We start from the raw sequence: 18,348 nt of genomic DNA on the forward strand, positions 1-18,348 counted from the left end.
TGTCTCCCCCATCCCACTGGGGAGGGGGGGGAGTGAGCGAGCCGGCTGTGTGTGCTCAGTTGCTGACTGAGGTTAAACCACGACACTCCCCTGGCCTTTCATAATGGATCATCTCCTTTCCTGGAGCTGAGACCTGCTCAGGAGCTGCCCAGCCATGGGTCCAGTGCCCAGAAGAGAATCTGAGGAGCATTGGGTTTTGGTGTGTTCAGTCAATTCTGCTAGATAGAAGTCCTTCATTGCTTGTGGTACATGTGGATTTGGCCCTCATTCTTTCATTCCTCTCTCAAACCACTGAAGAAGATATTTTCAACTGCAAATTATAAAGCGTTTCCTACTTTGTCCTTAAACACATGCTTGGATCATTGCACCCTGTGCTGATTCCTGCTGCGTGTGCACAGCTTGGAGTCAGAGGCAGAGTCAGGCCCACGTAGCTAAGGGCAGATCCAGGTCCTGAGTGAGAAACTGGGGGAGCAGAGTGATGGGAAGAGGTGTTCTGTTTCATTCAGAAGGACACCCCTAAAACTCAAAGGAGCAATGTGTGGGTGAAGTGCTTTCGTGCAGATCTTTTCAGTAAGAATCAAGTCTGTTGTCAGCATTTGTGACATTTCCTCCGTTCCCTTTCTTTGGGCAGTTTGCCACTGTAACATATGCAGATGACATTAGGATTTTCGGACTGTCATTTCTGAAGGCACTTTTACCTACTTTGTACTTAGTATTTTTCCAGGACACAGAGGTGACTCTTTCTCCTCTGTTAATTAACTTTTTTTGCCCATGTTTTCCTGCCTTATATAAATTCCTCTGACATCAGGGTCTAGGATTAAACAAATTGATACCACACTTCCAGTGCGTGAGCGTGACACTGAGCTGACAGCCTCGGAGCCTGAAGTATTTCGACACACGAACAGAGCAAATACAGAGGAAATTCCCATGCAGCCTCCCCCGCACCCTCCCGCCCAACTCCCAGCTTGAACGGCCTATGTCGGTAGGAAACAAGGCAGTCCCAAAGCCCTCGCACCCATCAGTGGTTTTCTGCTCCGAGGATGCCAGTTGTGATATTTCTCAGAAATACCTGTATCTACTCACTGTGTCGGGGTTTCACCGTAATGCAATTAGAGAACAATGCTAACCTGGTAGGGAGCCAACTCCACACAGTAGCCAGATTAAGTTGTCTTATTTGGTTAACAGTGTTTTGATAGTTTATTAAATCCTGGTAGGAGTAGAAAGGTAAGGAGCAGAAAGAGGAAATCTTATGGATTATCTGCTCTTGGTTGTTCACTTCTGTTGGTATAATCCTGGTCTGAATGATGAGTTGTGGGAACAAGCATTTAATGTTTTGCTATTGTCTCGTCTTAAACATGTGCATTGCTTTAACAGAATAAGCATATTCTCTAGCTATTTTTTCCAGTTTTCTGTTTTTATCACTGATCTGGAACGTAGTGCTTGTTTTCTTTATCTGGAACGAAAACATTAGTTCATCTCAGATAGCACAAGCTATTTGATCAGCCGTCAGATGGTAAGGCATTATAAAAGCTGCTGACACAGGACAATTTCAGACCTGTGGCGTGCAGCTTGAAAAGACTTCATGCCCTTGTTATCAGTCCCTCGAGATACCCAGCTACTCCCTCAGCAGCAGCAAAAAGAAATAGGAGTTGGTTGTGCTAGAGCCAAATCCCTCTCACCTTACTGAGGCCGGGAGGCAGCGGCGATGCGTGTGGGGAGGCCAGTATGGATGCAGCAGGTGAGACGGCGCCTGCCTCTTCCCTGCAGTCCTCGGCGTGTGAGCTGTGACACTGCTCTGTGGTGGTCTTGGGCTGGCTGAGGTTAACCTTGGTCTTGCAACGTAGCTCGCGCTGAGGTCCATGAGTGGTTCCTGCAGGGTGCTGGTGAAGCAGATGGCTTCTCTCTGGCTCTCTTCTCCCCCTCGCTGTGTTAGCTCCCTGCCTGGCTCATCCAAGATGCCCACTGAGTCCATGACAGGGCTGGTTCCCAGCTACACCCTACCACCTCTGCTTCTTATCCTGAGAGTACTTCTTGGTGTGAAAGTGCAGGAAAATCATGACTGCACATGAGCACAGCCCTTCCTCATGACTGTATTCTGCCCCTGATTTCTTGGCCAGCCCATGGCCCTGCCCCACAATGCATATCCTCAACTCATGGTATCACTAAGACCAGGGAGAACATGGCTCAGTGCATTTTGATCAAAGTGTGAAGGTTTGCCATACAATGCTTAATATTCAGGCCTGCTATGACTCCCCTGACATTATGTGCAAACCAAAGCCAGAAAAGACAATACTCTTAATACGTAATCAGAAAATAGAAGATATCATATTTTGCCGACAGCTGACTGCAAATCAAAGAAACAGGCTGCACAGTGCTTAGCTAACACCTGCCTTTGCAATATGGGAAAATTCCTGATTTGCACTTTCCTTAGTAGAGCAGTCTGGTAGCTGGTTCGGTTTGATGTTAGCAGCTACTATGAGAGACCAGCTGTACGCCTGGACACCTTACACAAATATTATGGGGTGTAGGTTTTTGGAAGCGGCTTGCCAGTTGATGTTTCTCAGTGCATCTAGAATGAAAAGGGCATGAAGAGCTCTTCCTAGGGCAGTCAGCCAGGACTGTCTCCTAGTCCGAATGTTTTTTGTCTATCCCTGTTTCCTCTAGGAGTTATCTGTGACAAGACTGGGTTTCAAGATAGCATTGTGGTACTAGTGCTAGAGGCTGTGCTGTCAGTTACTTATCAGCATGCACTAAATCATGTTCTCTTTAAAGATACGTATTTCAAGAGAGATGGGGACAGGAACATCTGAAGCAGGAAAAGCTGGGAGGCCTAAGGAAGGGGATTTACTTTCATTGCACTACCTCTTTGCAAGGTATTTTTATCATCTGTACCACCTCCAGGCTTGTTTTGCATCAGCTGCAGATACTCTGACATGGTTAAAAAAAAAAGAAGAGGGGGAAAAAAAAAAAGCCATGGTCTGAATTACACTGTTTTGTCCTCAGTTCCTGGCTGTGATGCTCATTAGCCTGGATGGGATTTAGGCGTGAAAAGGGAGAGGCCAACAGATGGTAGTGCCTACCAGGGACAGTAGGAGAGGACTGGAGCTCCTCAGCTGTCAGGTACTGTCACGCTCGCTGGTTGTACCTGGCCGGGGCCTGCATCCTGGCATCCCTGCCATGCCTGGCAGGGGGTTCTCAGCAGTGTGGGACTTCAGCAAGCCTGATTGCCTGAGACATGTCCATCCAGAAATCCCCAAGGAGGGGGTTTGGGCTGTAGGTGTCCTGGCACTGGGGGGCTGGACGGAAGCAGCAGGGGGTCAGTTTTGGTCTAGGAGCATGAGATGAGTTTTTGGAGCAGTTTGGAGAGCGTGTGGGAGGAGGATTACAAGTATGAGGGAAGAATCATGACAGATTTATCACAGCTTGAAATAAATTAACCTCTGGGAGGAATGATTTTGTAATAATTTACATTCAGATACTCTGACACATCCAAATAACCCCAAACCTTCTGCAAACATTGTAATGAATTCAATCTCCAGCATTCTGTGAGAGGGATAGAAATAGCACTATTTACATGGTTAAAGGAGCCAAGGACTCTTCTCTCAGTATTGCATCTTACACCCCTGGGACTGCCCTTCTCTCTTGTTTTTGTGGCTACGGAGCCTCATGGTGGGGTGAAAATGCAGCAGCAGTGAACAGCTAGAGAGCTTTGCTGAACTCAGCTGAGATCCTCCCGCCCCAGTGTGTTACACCACACACAGTGGTCGCAGCGGCTCCCAGCACAGCCCGTGGCAGGTGGGCCCGTGGCCGAGGGGAGCCTGCATGGACCAGGACAGTGAGGCTAGGAGCACACGGGGGAAGAAGCAGGGAGCTGAGCCCTGTCTCAGCTCATGTCGGTGGTGGCTGTGGGCAGGTCTATTCCCCTTGCAGGGATTCTGCCACAAAGCAGCCGGCTCCATCCCTGAGGGGAAAGTGGTCAAGTGATTTAATATTCAGCATTCTCAAATGCAGTAATGAACTTGATAGCCAAAATGATCTGCTAACCCAGCTAGCTGAGAGGGTATTTGAAGGATGATCCAAGCCCGTAGCCAGGCAGTGTGATATTTTCTTGTCATCAGCCTCCTGCCTATTCCTTTCCACTCCAGGGCAGTTAATCAGAAACGAGATATTTGTTCAATGCTGTTTTCATGCATGCTCTGCCCTGTCTCCATTTCCAAGAGACTGTGAAGTCTGTGGGTTACATCCCACCCCGACTTCGGCAGCCTTTGCAGGAGAGCCGGCTCTTCCAGGGAGACCCAAACTGAACCACACATTTTGGCTGCCAAAGGCTTGGGCAAGCCGATAGTTTTCTGAAGGGAAGCCGAGCATCCCAAAGTGCATCTTCTCTTACTTACAAATGTGTCTTAAATCCAGAGTGCTTAGGGCAGCACGGAGCTGGTATTAGCTGAGCCATCGAATGCACCCTGGGCGCCTCCATGCTGCACTGCCAGACCTGCTCAGCTGGGGGGCTGCAAGTCAAGGGCTGGGGAGCGATGGCTGGGTTTCAGTTACAGATTCATATGGGGTAGTGTAATTCTCTTTGGGCCTGACCCAGAGTTGGCCTGAGTCACTGGCAGCGTATCTGTTATCTTCAAGGAGGTTTGGAGCCGCTCTCTGCTTGCTGCCGGTTTGGCTTCTGCTGTGCTTACTTGCTTTCTGTAAAGCCCTTCCAGGGGCTGGGAACATGCGCTCTCGAGCAAGTGGTTAGCAACATGTCAGCTGTGTACAAGGGGAAATTTCTCTGACACAGCAGTGGAGAGGAGAATGCACACAGTGTCTTGCAGATTTACTCCTTGTAAAACACCTCTAGCTCTCCATAGATACCTGCAGATAATTTCCTGCCAGGTGAAGCCGGAGATATTTATAGTGCAGCTTCAGTGATGACATAAGGGCAAGTTAGCAAACAAATGAACTTTGAAATATAAGGAGAACAAAAATACAGTCTAGAGTGCGTTTATTTTGGAGTCAATAAAAAAAGGTTAAATAATAATAGTGAATGTTTCCAGGGTGGGTCAGGTTAAAAAGCCAAAAAAGCAAAGCCTTTTCATAGTGCTGTAAGACTGTTTTGTGTGCACTGAGTTTGAATTACAAAGACAAATGATAAAAACTTTGCTTCCCACTGAGGTAAAGTGCTGTGGTGCTGAGTATCATACAAATGCCTGCAGAAAGCTAAGATAAATGTCGCTTCAAAAGGGACTGAAACTGCTCTGAGTTCAAGCATTAAAAAAATTCTGTATTCAATTCACAAAATTGTGTAAAATTAAGCAATTTTAGCTATGGGCGTGACTTTTCCCTTGCTTTCTGTCTTTTTCCCCTGTCTCTTTCCCCCTCTGTTCCGTGGTGCTGGCTGGTTGGAGGTTATTTGAAGCTTTGCTAGCACAGCAAGGTATTGGACTGATGCCATCCTGCTGAAACACGCTCTCTGCTTTGCCTGGGGTGGGAGCGTGGAGGTTTTTGTCTGGTCATGTCACGTTTTAATTAGCGCGCCTCACACTTCTGGTGCTCCTCATTGTTCATCAGGGAGCTTGGGTGCAGCACGGGGCTCTTCCTCCCCGTCCATCTTCATCCTGGGGGCAGGCCCTGTTCTTTCCCAGAGGCAATCCCCACGCTTTCCCCCTTTCTTTTGTTTCTAAAGCCTGTGCGGGGGAACCTGCCTGACCGGCAGCTTTGATGAACATGTAGGTGTCTCCTTGCTGGGGTGGCCACGTTTGCTCTCCCTACTTTCAGGCAGGTCTCCTGCCCAAATCCTGCCTGAGGGGGTAGGAGACCATTGCACAGCCAGGCCCTGCTTACTGGCAGCAGGCCAGGAGATGGGAGCTCCCCAGGCAATCAGATCCCACTGCTTTATCTTGGTTTATCAAAACAGGGGATTTGTAAAGGATTGTTCATGACTTAGGCTGAACCTGCAAGCCCTGGTGGGTAACGGTGCACGGAGAAGTGGCGGGAGTGCTCGTGCTTTTGGGTGCTATCGAGTGCAAGGGCTCGCAGGACCAGGACCTCATCTGCAAAATTTATCAGCGACTGAGCAGGTGGTGATAAAGGCAGTCTTTGGGAACCATTGGGATCCTTTGGGATCCATTTCCTTGTTTTAGGCCTTTCAGAGAGGCCAGGCACTGAAAAGGCCTCACTTCGTCCTGAGGGCACCAAGGGCAGTGTGGAAAGATGCATACTGCAGTAAAAGAGCTGTCAACAAAACTTCGATCCTCATCAGAAATCCTGTGGCAGCAGAAATCGGAAGGAAGAGGCTGGACAAGAAGAAAGTTTTTAATTTGCCATGATAGGAAACAAAGCTGTGTCTTGTCAAAAAAATTATAGCTCCCTTTTTCTGCCTGTCTGTCACGTGTCAGCAATCCTCACGATGACTTTCTTGTACAAATACAGCTTTACAGGAATGAGCTCAGGGAATGAATTGCAACAATCTAGTTTGTGAAGGAAGGAAAGGCTTAGGCAAGCACTGTAACTTAAATTGCATTTGGTATGGCAATTATTGAGCCACATGATGTTTATATTTGACGCAGTTTTTATATTGAAGCAAGTTGCTGCTTTTCCTGTTGCTTTGACAGTGTGGCGCAGTGGTGTCTGGGTACTCATGGGGACTGGGAGGGGGGTCCCGTGGGACACGGGAGCCCATGGGACATGCTGCCCTCCCTGACGCTCCTCTCAGCTGAGAGCACGACACAAGCCTGATGATGGGAGTTATTCTCCTGCGAAAGCTGGTGAGCAGCAATTCCTGTCACATAGGCAGGAAGGCTGCTCTGTTGGTGCAAACGCACACGATAACCTGTTTTCCAAGGGCAGGCTCACCCCAGCACCCTGCAGAGGTTGCTCCAGAGCTGTCTGTGAGCAGGGACCTGAGGGCCAGCAAAATGCAAACTCATCCTGAATGGCTTCTGCCTAAAATACATCAACTACAGAGCACTCCTGTCAAAATTGCTCTTAGTCAGGCTACTAATGACATGGCATTCACAAGGGTAGGACACATGCCCAGTTTCAAAGACCCTTTACCCTAAGGCACCCATTTGCTAAGGGCTCTATGCTGGAAATAGCTAAGGACTTTAATGGGAGACTCTGGAGGACTGTGCACATTCAGGATTTGAAGCTGTCGAGACATACAAGATAAAACACGATTTTAAATATATGTTTCAGCTCAGCTATGACGTTAAGACAGCAGTCCTGTAAAACTGCCAGCAAAATCACTGGCAATCCCAATGAAATTATGTTAAGCATGGTAACTTCTTTGTAATTGGTTTATCTCAGTGCGTGCTTTGAACAAGGGGCTTTTTTATTCTTTAAGAAAAAATAACCCTGATGTTTGATTTCATTCAAATGAATTCTTATTGCTGGGTAAGGAGAAACGTAGGGTGTGTTTGCAGGTGGATGTGTCTTTGTTTGTAAGGACTCATAAGAACTTAAGCAATTATTTTTAAAACGTTGCTGACTCTGCCTATGCAAACGCTTGCTTTTTCACAATAAAGAAATTGCAGAGGGCAAGAGGAGCTCCCATACTGAAAAATTTTTCAATTTGACTGCTGAGTCCTCTTACCTTTCCTGTTCTTCCGTATAGCAAAGGGTGTATTCAATCAGTGATTGTCATAGCAACCCTTTTTTGGGTGGTCTTGTCTCTTTCTGGGAGACAAGTTTTTCACTGAAAAAATAGTAAATGGGCAGATTTCAAAATGTGTGGAGGGGAATTAGTCACCCAAATTCCACTGGCATTCAGCATGTCTGTCTTTTGAAAACTTCTCACTAGTCTCACCTCTCTGGTTATGGAAATGCCTTCTCAGGATAGGTTTTTTTGGGAGGTTGGTTTGTGGGGGGAGCACTTTGGAGTTGGGTTTTTTTTCTTGACAAAGTAGTTTCAAACCGTTGTTCTAATATACTTGTTAAGTCTAATGAGGATGACTAATATGTCATTTAATCAGAGACTTCCATGTCTTCTGGGATTCTAGGCAGAGCTGGATTCTAGGGCAGCCTTTGAGCAGGAGACATTTGTATTTCCCTTCTCCTTGCCCCATGTATGAATTTTATCTCCTTCACTTTTCCTTCCCTCACAGTAAGCAGCGAGAAAATTTGTACCTGCATTCACACTAACCACTATACTAATGCAGGATAACTCAAATTAGGGGGTAAACATGTAAAGCCTGATGCAGATCCAGGTTACTAGGGAGCTAGAATATTTTTATGTTGAGGTTGTCTGGGGTGAAATCCTTCCTTTTCCAAACCTGGCCATTCAACTATATTTTCTCTCATTTTAGGGGAGCACCTGCGAATCTGCCCACAAGGCTATACCTGCTGCACCAGTGAGATGGAGGAGAACTTTGCAAACAAAAGCCGAAGTGAATTTGAAGCCATGATGAAAGAGGCTGGTCGCTCTGTGCAGACAACCCTAACAGCGCAGCACAGAAGCTTTGACAGTAAGTAAAACCTACTCGGTTCACCCCTGCTCAGGATCCAGCCACTGCTTAACTTTCCAAGCACTGTTCCAGACAGGGATTCATGTTCGACACGTCTTCCTCTGCATCTTGCTCCATAGTTTGCGTGAAATGTTGACCTTCAGTAGGAATTGTACCTCTGGCAGTGTTTTTGCAAGACCAAGTCATTTTGAGAACTTCATTTCAGTGAAACCATTGAAGGAGGCTGGCAGGCACTTGTACCAACAAATTGTGTACCTTGGCACCAACACAGCTTTTGCAAGCATGGCGTAATCTGGTCTTACCGCAGCAGCATAACATTTGAGGTAGTGATGTAAAACTTGGCACTGTGCCTTGAGCTTTAAGTTGAAGATTATGGTAAAGGTGACTGGATAGCCCTCAGTAGGTGGGGAAGGTTTATGGAGGCATGGATTTTTCATGTCCTTTCCATATAGATTTCAAATGAAAAGGAGGTTAGTTCACGTTAGACGCTTATAACTTTAAGCTTCATACAAACATCAGAAAATGTTGTACAGCAGTGAAGGTCTTAGAGACTGTGGTGCATAAGATGTTGTGGACAAACATGCTCTCAAAACTACAGTATCCCTCCTAACGTGCTAAGCAAAGGCTAAGGATGGCTCTCTTACTTATATTGTTCCCTGAAGAATCCATTTTGCAGTGCATAGTAAGCCTCAAGGTCTGAAGGCCACTGGAAATAAATGGTTTATTGGCAAAATTGAGATGACCTATGATTCAGAAACTGTATCCATTATCAGATTTTGAAGAAGGTCAGACATTTAGAATCACAGTCCTCCTAACTTTATCAACGGTCATCATATGGAGTTATCATGAAAAGAATAGGAGTTGGGGAAAGAAGCTGTAATAGCCAGAAAGGTGGAACTGGAAATTTCAAGCAGTAAATAATAGATCTAAAGAAATAAGCCTGACCTTCAGTGAGCTGATAACCAAGATTAAGTGCTTTTACACTAAATAGAAAGAAAAGGCAGTGCATCTCTGCAAAATGCATTGTAACTGTGTGGCCAGGGTTGACCACAGCGAAGGCATTCCTTTAAAAGCTCAAAATTAATTGATTTTCACCTGCCTTAAAAAGTGATAACCAGGATTTTCAAAAGATCCTTACAATGCTGGTTGCTCAGACTGATGTCTGAATGGGACCTGGTGTAGCTGCCGCTGAGTGCGCTCGCTGACCTCTGAAATCCAGCCCTTTGCAGGGGTTAATGCAGAACATCCGCCAGCCTTGGAACCCTCTCCCTCCACTGCCTATGGCAGCATTGGCTGGTATATCTGCTCTTTATTTTTGCCACAGACACTTAAAGGAACATAGTTCTACATCTGTCCTGTAAGAGAGTGCAAAATTTGATGGAAGCTTTGAGGATTATATTGACGAGCAAAAATTGCCTAGTGAAGAACTGGTTTAGTGTGAATGTGATGTTTTGGTGGATTGATAATAACAACAGCAGCAATAAGAATAATAGTAAGCAAAACCAAACATATGAAAGGGGGATGCTTGTGTTGAGATGCCAATTAGAGCTGTAAAGGCTTTCCTTTTTTTTCTTTTTTTTTGTTTTTGTTCCCCAGCATTTTACAAAAATAGAGCTTTATTTCTGTGGTGCATACCTGAGTTTCTTTTAAGCATCAAACAAAGTAAGTGTTCAATAAGCCAAACAGACCATAATGCACAGATCATTGGTGTTTTGTAGTGGGAATAACCTCACTTGAGCCCACAAGGCCAAGAAGATGTCTCCTGCTCCTGTTATACCTTTTTAGTTTACTTAACTACCCTTGCAATCGATATAGAGTTTATAATTTATGCAAGACGATTAAAAAAAAACACATCATATTGCATCTGAGTTTCATGACTTTACCTATAAGCAGTATTATTATTTTTTCTTTAGCTACTGCATAAATGATTTAAAATTGAGGGAGTTCTGGTGATGGGGCAATGGAATCACCTCAGCTCCTGAAACAATGCCATAGAAACCACCCTATCTTCCAGTTAATGTTATTAATCTCACAGTTAACAAGACTTTTTGCGGTAGTGCTGTTTAGAGCTGTTCAATAAAGGAGTTTTTTAATGTCAGGTTGATGAATTCTAGTCTTTCTGGCACCGGATGCCTGGTTTTGCTGGATTTCCTTAGCAGCAGCTTAGAGTGCAGGTTTTGGGGTTGCAGAGGTATCGATGCACAGCTTGTCTTCATATTAGCAATTTCGTTTGGCCTTAGGAGGACATAGTGGGGGAGGCTGCACTGGATGGGGATGTCCAACCCTTTCTTGTAGTATTTGCAGCCTGGAGATCAGATTATTCATATATTCTCTGCTAGCAGGTGTGGCACATCGAACTTCAGGCCTGGAGCTGTCTTTTTTAGATTCATCACAGCAAATCTTGCTTCTGTAATCTCACCGCTGATCATAGCAATAATCTCTACTTTTAAATTGCCCGGAAGCTCCAGCTAGAAAATAGCGAGTCTATAGCAATCTGCCTCTGAAGTAATATTCTCCATGCTAGTGTTCAACATTTTGCTTTGGAGAATAATTCATCCTTGCAGGCTGTGGTCTGTAAAGCCCTAAATTGTCAGAGTGCCTCCACTCTGAGCTACAGCTTTATCCCATTGCAAGGAATTATAATCTGTTGTTTCAGTCTCACTGGCTGCTTTTGGGGCAAACACTGTGTGGCCAAGAGCAGAGTGTCCTTTATCTCATACAAAGTATTTTTAGAGAAAATATATGCATGAAATACAGATGACATACAATAGGTATAGCCATATATTCAAAAGTGATCTATATGGAATAGGATCCTATGGTTTGAGCGCGCTCTCTGTGTAACAGAGGACACATGCCTTCTGGGATGCCCTTCCTCCAGGATCTGCCAGGGCTAAATTTAAAGTTTAATAGCCTACAGTATTGCTTAGCTGCTTACTAGTGCATTTTTTGTTTTGCTTTAATTTACTGTAGTTAGCAGGATTTGGGGGCATCAGATTCAAGCTACACATATGGTCATTGGCTTGCTGTTAATCTTTTAGCTGCAAAGGTAGTATTTTGCTCTATAACCGATTGGTTTTAATTTAAAAAAGGGAAAAAAAAAAGGCACAGACCATGAGTGATGGGAGCATATGCTTTTGATAAGTCAGTGTTAAGGAGGACGTTGAGGTCAGACTAGCAGTATTTTGTTAGCAGGATTATACGCACAAATTCTGTGTTAATTCTGATGTCCCAGGGCTCTTGGTCAGGCAGGGAAGGGGATGTAGTTACCTGGGTGCACAGCCTGTGGCCGGGACCTGCTGGAGGCTGCTAGGTTGGTTTTGGTCAGAGTTTATTTGCCTGGAAAATTTTACATACCCCATACTCTAAAAGAAAAAAGTGAATAATAAAAATGAAAACAAGATCGGGAGTCTTGGAGGGAGCTGGGACAGTCTCTATTGAGACTGGTACTAAATATTGTTTTAAAGATGCTACCAACTTTATACGTGCCTCAGAGATTTTAATTGCAGAATGTGCTTGTTTTCAAACTGGTATCATCTCAGTGGACGGGAAATTTTCAGTATCTGTTACTGTAAAATGAAATACTTTGGCAAGGAACTTTGTTCAAGTAGATGGTTTCAAGAAACTGATGAGAGCTGCCTGTTGCCCCCTCTGCCGGCTGCAGAACAGGAATTAGCCAGTAAAGTGCTTTGGTTCTTGAATTCTACTGAGAGCAAGTTATAAACATCGGGCGGTTTGGGGGATATTCCTTGGGAAAATGAGCTTTTTTTTGCATATCACACAACTGTATGTCAGTTTTGCACAAAATCATGGGACTTTCAAACTCCTGTCCTTCCCAATGAAACTTGTGCCTCCAAAATCTGTTACAAAGATGAGCCTGGAAAAACCTCTGGACCATGCAGGAAAGGCCAGAGGAGTGATTTGTGGTGCCTGGTCAGAGAAGTCACGTTCAGAGCCAGTGCAGCCTGGGGTGGCAGCACGGGCTGGGGATGCATGGCTGGCAGAGGGGGTGGAAAGAGGGAGCAAGAGCAAGTGGTGCTTAGACTGACAGTCAGGGGCTGCAAGCAGCAAGGAACAAGGCTGTTTTTCTAGTCTTGATGAAAGCTCACTTGTTGAGAGTCTAATCCTTGTCTGTCTCTTTTCTCCCTTTTTCCCCTCTTAAATCACTTTTTAATAATACTGCAATGTTGTGCCAATCTTTCCTTCCCAATCATTTTGGTACACTTAGCAAGTGCTCCCTGTGTGACTGCTGACCTTTAGCTGTGAGCCAGGAAATCTGTCCTTTCAGAATTGTTTCATGTTTTCAGGAAATATCAACAAGCCAAACCAAAAATCTTGGCTTTTATTCCACACTGCACAGTCTAAAAATGATTTGTAGCTCTCATAAATTCTGGGATTTTTAAGCTGTGGCAATTAAATGCAGATTAAAAATTATGTATTTTATAGGTGGCTGCTCATTGGAAAGTTGATGCTGTGTAAAAGCTTTCCTAATGTCCAATGTTGGTAGCTGGAAATTGCATATGCTGAAACACAGACCATGCAGATAATCAACATTATTTGAGAGTTAGTTTTAGACGGTTACATATTTCTTATGAAGATGGATCATTGTTTTAAATGTTACAGGGTGGGGAATGTCCTAGAAGCTGTTACACACTGATGGTTAAAACTTTATTAGAGATTTCTAAAGGCCCCTTGTTTAAAATTCAGCCAAATGTGTCTTTGTCAGAGGAACTGACTTACTTAACCCACAGTACCTAGGGTTTCAGCCCCTAAAAGGACTGTTTGGGCAGAGAGGCATATGTAGATATATTTATTTACATATACTGTGGATGCTTAAGGAAGCTGATCAGGAGGCTGTGGAGTAAGCCCAGCAGGCAGAGCTCTGTCCTACCCCGCTGACTTTAAACCTGGACTACAAAATACAGATCTGAATCTGTATTTTGCAGGTATTTTCTCAGTTGATGATAACATGAACCAAGCCCTGCCATCCTGAAATTTTAAGATGTCCGAATTTGGTGGCCCACACACCAAAAGATGTGTTCTGGGAGATGTGGGACTACTCTGTGCAGAAAATGATTGACACAAGACTGAAGCAATGATTATCTGGGCCATGGAGACTGCAGTGCCTGTGTCCCCAAATTTGTTGCCCCAAAACAACTGCTCCGCACTTCCAGCGTCCTGCTGCCACCGCTCTCAGCTGTGGGTGTTTCATGGAGGCATCGTGTGGTTTGGGTTTGGTGAGGTGCTGTCTAAAAGATACTGTGTTTATGTAGAAACAGGAAAGAAATCTTCCAGGGGCTGGTTATGCTTCAAAACAAGGAAATGCTGCTGTGTTTTGAAATACATTCCTTTGTTTCAAAGGTTGTGGAAAGGAGCACTTCTGGAGTCAGTGGTGTCCCTCTGGCAGTCCCAGCCTGCGCTCGGTGAGCTGGCTGCCTCCCGCTGCCCCTGGCATTGGCACCAGCTGCTCCCTAGGGCCAAGTGTTTGAGTTTGGACTTGAAATGTATTGCTTTGGATCCAGAAGCCCCTAATTAGCCGGGAATGCTCTTTTTTGTGGTAACTCCCCATGCTGGGGCTCTGCCCCTGAAATTGTGGTGTGTGGCCTCAGTTGGTGGCCTTGGCCATGGGCTCAGCTCTGCGGGAGAGCGCTGACCTCCCAGGTGTCCTCAGGCAGATGGGAGGCGGCAGCGGGCTCAGCCATCCCTCCGGGTGCATGGTGGGGACATCAGGATGACTTCCATGGCTCACCTGATGTTTGCCTTTCCAAATATTAGTCTTGCATTGGCCTTCTGGCCTCATAACTGAACATCTGATATCAAGCAGTGCCTGTGCACAAGCATCTTTTCCAAACTGAAAAGTATAAATGGACCTAAAACACTTCAGCCCCCAAAAAAGCTAGTAGAGTCAGGGAAATTGAGGAAGAGGGGGGAATTAAGGGGAGGAAGGTGTTTGAGGTAAGCAGGAAGCTTAACAATCTTTTTTCCTAGTGAGATGACGAAGAAACAGGAGGGAAAGACACCTGGGAGTCAATTGCTTTTGCTAAATAAGTGTTCATCACCTGCACTGCATTTGTCTGACAGGCCGGGGGTATCCTGTTTGGCAAAATTGTGCTACTCAAAGCACCATTAATTGTTTTGTGCCCCCTCCTGCATGGTGCTTGGGCAGCATCATTCAGAAGAAGCCCAGTTGTCCCCCAGCTTTGCCTCTGGGACGCATTATCAAAAGTACTTTTAAGAGGGGCTATCAAAGATGATTTATTTGGCTCCCCTGGACTTCCTTCCCTTAGGGTTGGTTTTGGGATGAGACAGAAAGAGAGAGAACATCCTTTAACCTGGAATAAAAAAGCAGGGTCCCAGGTGGATCCAGGACAGAGAAACAAATAAGGGGGAGGCCTCCTTAGGAGGAAGGCATCAGGCACCCATGCTCGCCTCCTTCCTTGTTTTCCCCAAGGAACCACCTTAAGAAAACCCCAGCACGAGGCAGGATTGGTGCTAGTCCGGCTGTCACTCCCCTGCAGTCATGCTCCACAGAAAGAAGATGCTTTCATGTGTGGTGCTGAGCATCTCGTTTGGTATTTATGGTTTCCTGGAATGGGGTGCGGCATCTACCGAGGCGCATTCCTGGGCTCAGCAAGATTAATCCTGACAGGTAGCTGCCTCGGGGAAGCAAATGCTTAGGCTCACCTGTAACAGCTCCAGCACCTGGAGTTTTCTCTCCCCTTACAGGCACTTCTCTTCGCATTTAATCTGCAAGGCTCCGTTGTGTGCTGCAGGGTATATTGCAATGTACGTGCAGCACTTTGCTTAACAGATGGTATAGGCACAGTATTCTCTTTTATAGAAAGAAAAGAGAACAAAACAAGGCAGTGGCAGTGGCTGGGATAAGAGCACTGCACTGGGGTGCCTCCTGCAAGGGCTCACACACCCCAAGAGATGAGCTGCTTCATCCCTGCAGAAGTCAGATTAGGTAGAAAAGATAGATCAGGCATCTCGGTTTCAGCAGCTGTCACCATATTTTGTCACATACTCAAAAAAAGCTGCCTCTGAGTGCTCAGAGAACAGTGAAATGTGCATCTGCTTGGGGACATAAAAGAAAGCACCTGCTCTTCCAAGATACTGGATGCCACAGGCATATTTTGTAAGAAATTAGTGATGTCCAGATAGTCATTTCAGAAGAAAGTGTCGGCAGAGTTTATTTTAACGTTCAGGAATCAATGCATGAATCTCTTTGAAAACCTCTGATTTCACAGAGTAAGCAGCCAAGCAGCCAAACCTCTATTACAAGCGCTGGACGTTGCCTTCAGTGATTGAAGAAGCATAACACCCAGATGGCCGGGTGGAGGTCAGAGCAGTGAAACTGGAGATGAACAGCTGAGGTTTTTCTGCATGGCTCTGCAGAAGAGCCCGTGTCTTGAACCAGTTTACGCTCAGCCATCTTCCAGCTGGTTTACATGAAGCAGTTTTCACCCTTCAGGTCTCTGATGCTCAATGTTTCTCATAAGAGGAAAATACTAGGATTTCCTGGGCTACTCTTGTTGCAAAGAAATGTAGGTGCTCTGAATCAATTCTTGAGTTGGTAATTCCCCCCAAGTTTGGCATTTGCCAAGAATCATGTCTCTGTTCCTAGCCAGGTGCTGTGGTAATTTGGGAGCATCAAGGGCTCCAGTGGCAAGGTGCTGTCCCCGCTTACAGATCAGCATACACAATAAGCTTGAAAATATACTACTGAAATATGTGGCATGTCCTGACATAGGAGGTTGTGTTATTTTGAGTACTCCAAGATATCTGTTCTCATTTGAGATGATAGAAGTACTTTGTTCTCTCTCACCAGAAATGCTCGCAGCAAACTGTTGATTCTGCTTTATTAGTTATTGGCATTGAAGTAGCACATCCATAGAGCCAAGAAGCTTCTTGTTACTGTAATGCACTGCAGGGCATCCTGCCTGTCTGTGACTCCACTTGTGGTCCAAGGACTTTCTTTAAAAACAAAAAACAAAACAAATAAACAAAAAACAGTTTTGGGTGAGTGGACTATGGAGGGAAGAGATGAGTGGAAGGTCATACAATAGGTTTGTGCTAGAGGTGGGAACAGAGCTCAAGTCCCTTGGCTTTGGGTAAGGTGTAGGAGTACCAGAAGTCCCTCTAGTTCATAAAATGCAGCGATCCTCTTCTGGAAGAGAGCAAAAGATATCATGTCATTCCATGTCTTACAAGGTTTATCAACCAAGACCTTTCCGTACATTTGTTCTCAGCATCCCCCAACCTAAGAGGGAATAGGCACTGGCTCGAAATGCTCCTTGCGTCATTGGTATGAGGTTTTTTTTGTGTAAGGCCCCTTCCAAAGTGAAAGCAATGATCAAAATCATGAGGGAGCTCTGCAAACAACTTGTCTAAATGGGGGCAAGGGTATAACAGAGTTTTTTGGCATCTGGTAACCTGTGTGATTAGGGGAGTTGGGCTGATTTTTAGAGTGTAGCATGAGTACCAGCGGTACCAATGGGAGCTTGAAGGTGCTGTGTGCCTATGAAAACTAGGCTGAGAATTGTTCTATCTACAGGGGGAGTCAAAGATAATCCCTCTTTGCAGTAGAAAAATCGAGGCTGAATGCCTTCACTGACGAACATCATCTTTGTATTTGCTATGGCTGCTTAAGGATGCTTCACTTCTCCCCCCCTTTCCTATTCTCATTTAATTTCTTCCCTTCAGACCAACACAGCTTCTTGCATTTGAAAGCACAGTTAACATGGTGTAATATGTGTGGAGTTTTTTCCAGTGCCTCACTTCCCTTCCAGGCTATTTCAGGGTATTTTGATTCTATTTCTTGTATTTTCTGAAATTAGGCAGGTTAGAGGGAAAGAAAATGCTCATTTTACCCAGCAGTTCATAGCTACTTCTGAAGAAACTGGGTAGTGTTAAGTCATTCTCATTAAACCTGCAGATTTGGCCAAGACACCAATGAGCTGGGTTTGTTTCACTGTAAAGAGAGATAGAAATCGGAAAACCCAGCTTCCGTAGGACCTGATGCTGCAAAACGTGAGTCCAGCATCAGGTGCTTTGAGTTGGTGGAACCAGGGGTAAGATACACTATGAATTTTACTTCAAATTGCCATCTTTAGGAGAGGACGTAAAAATGATAGTTTCATCAAGGGCCTTTAAAGATTTCTCTTTAGTAATACTCCTTCTAATCCACTGCTATCCTAGCAGGATCTGTCCTTTACAAAAAGTTGCTCCACATTGTTCAGCAATGATTCCTGCTGACCAAGGGGGTAACATCAGCACACGCTTCACCCGAAGGCCAGCATGAAGGCAGCCCATACAAAAGCCCTGGTAGAAAAACAGTGAGGCTGCATTCATTAGTAGAGAAAAGAAATAAGGATTCTTTTTTTTTATCCGAAGCACCTTTTTATCAATTACCTAGCTTTATTTTTGCATGGAATGCTGGAACTCTTGTCTCCATTTGTCATAGCTACATCTCCAAGAGGGATGCATACATTTCCACGTTGATCGTCACACCTGCTGCTTAAAACAACAACCATAATCTCTTTCCCTGGCTCAACCTGCGAGAGCTGCCAAAAGATAGTCTGAAACAAAATTAAACAAAACAGGAAAAATTACCACAAAGAGAGCCATGAAAATTGCTTGGATTTTCATTCTTACACAAAGAATGAGGGCTGTGATATTTTTCAAAGCAGTGCAGTCAAGAGCATGAATTCATTGAAACTCAGTGGCTTGGAGATGCTGATTAAGGGAGAGGGTCAAATATATAAAGAAATATATATATACGTAGTGCATATGTAGACAGGTATGTGTATTTCAGTTGAAATGGGGCAAGCCCCAATTTCAGGGATTGCTGTATTCTTTATAGGTGTTACTGGGAAGGAATGTTATAGTATATGTA

At 45.0% G+C, this 18,348-nt stretch overlaps 1 protein-coding gene across 1 annotated transcript in view; it reads left to right on the forward strand.

The window, feature by feature from the left end:
* The first annotated feature begins 8,287 nt into the window (after positions 1-8,287).
* GPC1 (glypican 1) overlaps positions 8,288-18,348 on the forward strand; it is a 116,257-nt gene continuing 106,196 nt past the window's right edge. The window contains exon 1 of the mRNA XM_019473408.1: positions 8,288-8,453. Within this exon, the coding sequence (XP_019328953.1) occupies positions 8,345-8,453 (109 nt within the window). The 5' untranslated portion in view covers positions 8,288-8,344. The remainder of the gene's footprint in view (positions 8,454-18,348) is intronic.

Source organism: Aptenodytes forsteri, unplaced genomic scaffold, assembly GCF_000699145.1.
Source record: "Aptenodytes forsteri isolate BGI_AS27 unplaced genomic scaffold, ASM69914v1 Scaffold278, whole genome shotgun sequence".
Lineage (NCBI taxonomy): Eukaryota > Metazoa > Chordata > Aves > Sphenisciformes > Spheniscidae > Aptenodytes > Aptenodytes forsteri.